General features: G+C 29.2%; 1 protein-coding gene across 1 annotated transcript; it reads right to left on the bottom strand.

Annotated features, from left to right (window-relative positions):
• Positions 1 to 2,725: 2,725 nt before the first annotated feature.
• On the bottom strand, positions 2,726 to 6,535 carry LOC126685960 (flotillin-like protein 4). The gene is made up of 3 exons (XM_050379964.2): positions 5,649 to 6,535; positions 5,153 to 5,296; positions 2,726 to 3,347 (listed from the first exon to the last, which is right to left on the bottom strand). The coding sequence occupies exons 1-3, from the start codon at positions 6,429 to 6,431 to the stop codon at positions 2,850 to 2,852; spliced, it is 1,425 nt and encodes a 474-aa protein (XP_050235921.1). The 5' UTR covers positions 6,432 to 6,535; the 3' UTR covers positions 2,726 to 2,849.
• Positions 6,536 to 6,760: the final 225 nt, after the last annotated feature.

Raw genomic sequence — 6,760 nt, 5'->3', positions numbered from 1 at the left:
GCTGCTACAGAGAAGGATTTATTTGCTGATTTCATTGAACGCACTAAAAAGAAGTTCAGTACAACTTCAAGTATGAGTGCTGCTGCCAAGAGAAATTCTTTTAAATGAAGATCAACAACACAAGATTACCATGGTTTGTTATTTCAGTGTTGTGGATGAAATAATTATTTAATTATGTTTGTTAACTAATTATATTTGTCTGTATTAAGATATACTATCTGTTGATTGTAATTTGTTTTCTTGAAATTTCATTTGAACATTAGTGGAATTATACAGCTCTCTGTATACAAGTGTTTGTTCAGTAAATCAAAATTATTCATCACTAAAGACAGAAAGTACAAAGAAACTTTTCAAATTTTCAGAAAGAGTATATTAGCCTTTTTAGTTTTTTTCTTTACCACTTGAGCCCTCAATATATTTGTTAACGGTGCAATTAAACCTCATGCTAAGCACCGTCTATAGTCAGACGTTAAATTGCTTACACAGTCAGATCAATAGGAAAAAGATTCAAAAATGATCTTAATATTTACAATATCTTCCAATTTTACATTTCAGGGATCTTTTAACACCCTTTTATTTCCATCATTTTTCTTTGTTTACTACCTCAATTTAAGCAACACAAATTATAAAATTATGAAATCAAACAATCATAACTTTTATCCATAATATAATTGATGAATCCATTATAATTTGGATTTTTGTTTCCTATTCTATTTGACAGATTTAAACCCGAAAATTATTAATATAAGAAACAATTAAAGTAGAGTCAAAATGGAAATTAGTTTGATTAAAGAATTAGAAACAAGGGTGAATATAGCTCGGTCAGTTTATTTGAAGAAATGTATAATTGATGTTTTGAGCTTTAATCCAATTTTGATGCATTTTACCAAAAGAAAAAAAAAGAAATGTATAATCAAAATATAGTTTAGTAGCTAAAATAAAAATCAAACCACACTAAATGTTTATATGAATTTTAATTCATTTAAAAAACATTTTTACTATTAGTTTTATTTCATTTGGTTCAGTTTGATAAATATATATTTATATAATTATTATTACATAATAATCAAATTAATATGTAGTAAATATATATAGTATTAATATAAATGCATATACACACACATATTGTATTTATATATAAACTAGTTTTTCGCCACGTGCTACGCACGTGAGCGATATTTATATGACCCGTTATACTCATTAAATATTAATTAAATAATTTTCATTTTAAAAAATTTAATTTTTTATTTATTTTTAAATTATAACTCGTGAGTTATATTTATATGACCCGTTATATGCATCAAATATAATTAAATTATTAAACATAACATTTTATTTTTTAATCAATTGTTAAAATATTGTGAAATTAAAATTATTTTTTAATTTTTATATAACTCAAATCTATATGCATAAGTAAATTATATAATAATTAAGAGTTTAAGTTTAATAATAAAAATATTCATGTAATTTAGCTCATCCAAAATTCATTAAGTTAGTTTTAGTGGATTCTTCAATGACATTGTAATCTTGATCATCATACTTTATTAATATATTTCCGGTAATTTCTGCTTAATGTGGATAACTATTTTAATATGGTGTCAAAAAAAAATATCTTAATGTGGATTTTTTTTTGAATATATAAGCGATTATATGTTCATATTGGACTCTTGTTATAAAATAAAAAGCAGAGACTTATAAATTATATTTTTAATTAAGTATATTATTATAATTTTGTATGTTTCTCCTTCACATATTGCCCATGTGCTATGCATGTGAGCGACATTCATATAACCCGTTATATATAAATATTAATTAAACTATTAAATAATATTAATGTGATCCGTTAATATATTAAATATAATTAAATATTTAAATTAAAACAATAAAATAATGCTACTCAGAATTAAATGATAATTGAATGTTGTTTGTTGTTAATTTATCAAATTGAATTAATCACGTCCATATCCATTAGGCTTATGTAAAATCATTAATATTTATAAAAAAAATTATTTTGTTAAATTTAACCATGTAACTGATATTAATTTCACGAATTACAATATGCTATGAAATATGAAATGATCGGCCGTTATTAATTATAAGTTCACTAATCAGTGTTTGAAATTGACACAAATATCAATTATTCTTATGGAATTTGCTCCTATCTTGAATACTCTCTATTTTCCTATCTAAATGAGTAAGTTGACTAAATTATACTGAAATCAAACTCTTACACATTGAATTATTTTCACTTTTACGGGAAAAGAAAAAGTAATTCTAGTTCAATTCAATTACAATTCCATCAACAACTAACATTTGTAATTATTTTAATTATTGAAGGCTAATATCGTAAATTTGCCCGTCCCCCTCCCCCTGCTCTTATAGTATAGTTATAGATTATAGATATTTACAAAACTAAATTATATATTTAAATTATACACATATATATATATATTATTAAGAATAAAAATTTCCTGCAAACACTGTTGCAGGAAACTCCTGCAACAGTGTTTGCAAAATATGACACATGTTGTAGGATGGGTTTTTAAATGGCCAATTACTCATTTAGTTTTGAATAATTAACACATGTCATGTTTTGCAAACACTGTTGCAGGAGTTTCCTGCAACAGTGTTTGCAGGAAATTGTTGTTCTATCATTAAATATAACACCATCTAAAAGATCAGTTTTTCAATCGGTTTGATTAACCAATGATAAAAACCAACCAAATCCAAGAATCATATTTTTTTTTATTCACATCCAAATTAATTAAAAAAAATTACCAATTCTATAACGAAATCAAAACTAATTTCAATTTAGTTTGATTCGAATTAATGATTTGATTCGATTTTTACTAGTTCGAAGAGTCGGTAAGAGAGCCCAACCACGGGGGTGGCAACATCCCAGTTTGCTCATGAACAGTCTTGAACAAAGGGGGCAACATCTTATAAACTCCAGCAACCTCCTTCATACCTCCATCGCTATTACTACCCTCTGCTCCGTTGTTCCAAATGCTAATCTTCGGCTGCAATCCGCGAACAGCCTCCGCATTAATCTTCGCAATCTCCTGAAAAGCTCCGCCATTCACCAGCAAGAAATCTCTTACAGCCGCATAGTTTCCGCCCAATGCGTCTAAAAGAGTACGTAGATATGTGCCTTGTGCATGTGCGAGAGCTATTAAACCTTCGGCTTCTTTTTGCTTACTGTATAACTCTGCATCTACAGCTTGTTGACGAGCATAAAATGCTGCATTTGCAATTGTTTTTTGTGCCTCTGCTTCTTTTTCTTTTTGGTATAGAATTGCTTCTGCTTCTTTTTGTTTCTTGTAGAGTTCCCAGTTTGCTTCTTGCACCTTCACATATTGTAATTAATTTTGGAGGTCACAGTATTATTTAAAAATTGCAAAATAGTAACCGAACTTCAAAAAGTAACATTTTAGTTACTATACTATTTGGTTATGTTAAGAGAATTATTTTCAGTCACTGAAGAAAAAAATTTCGAGTCGATTTTTTGTTGATTGTGTGTATATATAAAATATAAGGTATTATTTGTCATAAATACTCAAATTTTGATTACTACATATGTATAATTTGACCGTAAAACACTTAAAAACCTCCAAAAATTACATATTTAAAAGTTTAGTAACTATTTTGTGACGTTTTGAAGTTCAATAACCATTTTATAATTCTTGAAAAGTACAGTGACCCTTAGAATCAATTGTCTTATATAACAGCGTTATCGTTAATTTGGCAAATTGAGAAAATTATAGTATCTATAAAGACTATAATTTATCTGATTCGATGTGAGTTTACTTGATTATTAGTCTAGTCAGGATAAAAAAAATTCTATAATTTTTATTGAATCAAAGTTTGAATATAATTGTCCTAACTTGTTAAATTGACTGGTCAAATTGTCAATTTTTTTAAAAAGAAATAATTCAGCGGGAAAAAATGAACAAACTCAAATACCATTTAGAATAACTTCCCTTGTTTGACTCGTTAAATTGTTCCAAATTTGTCACGGTCATTTCTTATGTCTCATTAGTCATTAGAGATATAAACAAAGTTTACATTGAATATATAATAAAAACAAAAGTTAAGTGATTCGTAATTGTAGGTTAATTGTTCATATAATTTAATTGATTTCGTATAAGATGAACCAATTACTTTCACTATCTATCATTTACTCCCTCCGTCCCACTCTAATTGACAAAATAACTAAATTACAATAACCAATACAAACTAATAAATGATATAAAAAATTACTTGTATACCCTTCTATTGATAATAGAGCTAATTAATGCTATTAGTATATTAGTCAAATTTTCATTAAATATTCACCATTTTTCCATAAAAGACATGACTTTAAATGAGGGTAAAGATGGAAAACTAAAGGAAAAAATTATAGTTATGTTAGTTTTGTCAATTAGAATGGGACACTAAAAACTCCATATTTTGTCAATTAGAGTGGGACGGAGGGAGTAGTATATAATACAAATATGTTTGATATTACAAGAAATTGAGATTCTAGAAAAAAATAAAAATCTAATCTAAAAACATTTATTTTAAATAATTTTTATAGTTCATTTAGAAATAAAATAAATAAGTATTATCTCTACTAAAATTATAAGTATTTTGTTTCATTTAACATAGCAAGTTTATATTAAAGGTAGCACGGAAACGGAAACGGGAAACGGATACGATACGAAACGGACACGGGGAAACGAATTTTTTTCAAAATGAAGGACACGAAACGTGGGGGAAACGTGTAAATAACAAAAATATAGGGATATTTATAAAAATATTATCTAAATATTTATCATAATTAACAAAATAATTCATTTTAATATACTAAATATTTAAAATTTTATAAATATATAAACAAATATAATATAATTCAACACAAATAAGTATATTTGATGTATTGTGGGCAATACGAATGTAAAATTTATGGGTAACTAGTTAGATTTTTTTATTTGTGGGTAATAATTTTAAATTTTTTACAAATTTTTAATTTTTATTATTTACGGAAACGGCCCGAAACGTTTCGTACGGGTGTCCAAGAGTTTCCGGTTTCCAAAACGTTTCCGAAACGGGAAACGCAACTTTGTCGAAGTTTCCGTGCTTCTTAAAAGAAAAGGAAAATGGAATAAAATACCTTGGTCTCATACTCTACACTAGCTTTGCTCAAATACTCAGCCTTAAGCTTCTCAGTTATAGTCAAAGCATTCATCCTTTCAACCTCTCTTTGCAGCTCCGCATCTCTCAATGAAACAGCTTTCGCTGCTTCTACTTCCGCTACCTGTGCGTAGTCAGAAATTAGAAAAATTATTGCACACAACCGTTGCGCCATGTCATTCGTGCAACAAACCAATTATGCGTTAGCCATGTGGAAGATTGAATGATAAAAAAAATAAGTAATAATTAAAAGATTCCCTATCGCAAATGCTCATTGGCTTGATGTAAAAATGACGTGGCGCAACGGTTGCATGGGATAAACACTCCAGAAATTAAAATTAAAAAATATATAATAATTTTATAAAATTATTGAAAAGGTCACAATTTAAAATTTACTAATTTAATATATATCAATTCTTAAGAAAAAAAATTAAAATTAGGAGGAGTATTGCCCCTCTTATTGTTAAGGCAGCTACCTGTGCTTCCCTAGCCCACCCCGCCTTCTTCTTCGCCAGCTCCGTATTCGCCTCCGCCACCTCCGCCTCTCTTTGATTCTCATAAATCTTAATCTCCGTCTTCACTTTTATCTCCTGTTTTCTCCCTTCTCCTTGCCTCTGCGTCGACACTATCTTTGTTTCTGCGTCAATTTTCGCAGCGTTTTGCAACGTTTGTCCCTCCCTTTCCTTCGAACCGATCTCTCCTTTCATTTTCGCTTCAGCTACATCGATTTTCGCTTGATTTGCAGCTTCCATTTGCGTCTTCTGACCTAAATATGAAAAATACTCATGCCCCGGAACATCAACAAGTTGTTTAACATTAGCATTATAAATCAATAGACCGAATTGGTTTAGTTCGAGCTGAACTTTCTCAAAGACTTCTTGTTTAAAGTCTTTAGTTCCTCTAAAAATTTCTTCCATAGTCATCGAAGCAGCAAGAACTCGAGTTTCGCCTTCGATGATCCCCTGAACGAGTTCTTTGACATGGTGTGAGAGCTTGTCGTGTGGAGAAATGAGTTTTGCATATCGAAATAGGCTTTGTTCATCGTCCACTCGGGGACCTATGGTGAAAACAGCCGGGAGAACGAAAGGGAGCTTCTCCGCGCTCATGGCCTGGACTTCAAATGTGTAATTGACCGGTGAAACATCGAAAACCGAGCATGATTGGCCCGGAAGAACCCATGATTTCTTTGCGAGCTTTATGTCCGTTACGCCAATTCCGGTAATTACTAGGTACTCACTAGGGCTTGCAACTTTGTACATGATTGTATGCTAATAATTAGTTGGAGAGAAATTAAGTAAAAGAGAAGAAGATAATTGTTTATGATTTTAGTAATGGAACATATATTGTACCGAGATGGTACTGAAAAAATATTAATTTATGGATGTCAATTTCATCATTTTAATTAAATTAGCTTAATATTCCCATGGAACTGCAATGGATTTTCGTGGTATTTACATGTTTCTTGTTCGGCACGGGAAGACTTTGTAGTTTTATTAGTTGATTGACTATAAAAAAAATTAATATAATAGAAATTATATTGAAAATACAGGATAACAATACAAGAACTCAAGGCCAAAGTTGTGCATAA

The sequence above is a fragment of the Mercurialis annua genome, linkage group LG6 (assembly GCF_937616625.2).
Source record: "Mercurialis annua linkage group LG6, ddMerAnnu1.2, whole genome shotgun sequence".
Taxonomy (NCBI): Eukaryota; Viridiplantae; Streptophyta; class Magnoliopsida; order Malpighiales; family Euphorbiaceae; genus Mercurialis; species Mercurialis annua.
Note: the sequence above shows the minus strand (reverse complement) of the source record. Positions and strands in the feature narration are given on the sequence as shown.

Excerpts from the sequence above, each read along its gene's own strand:
- LOC126685960 (XM_050379964.2), bottom strand. The coding sequence starts at position 6,431 with ATGTACAAAGTTGCAAGCCCTAGTGAGTACCTAGTAATTACCGGAATT. Across the intron at positions 5,297-5,648 it reads GGTGGGCTAGGGAAGCACAG|GTAGCGGAAGTAGAAGCAGC; the intron begins GTAGCTGCCTTA and ends GACTACGCACAG. Across the intron at positions 3,348-5,152 it reads GTGTAGAGTATGAGACCAAG|GTGCAAGAAGCAAACTGGGA; the intron begins GTATTTTATTCC and ends CAATATGTGAAG.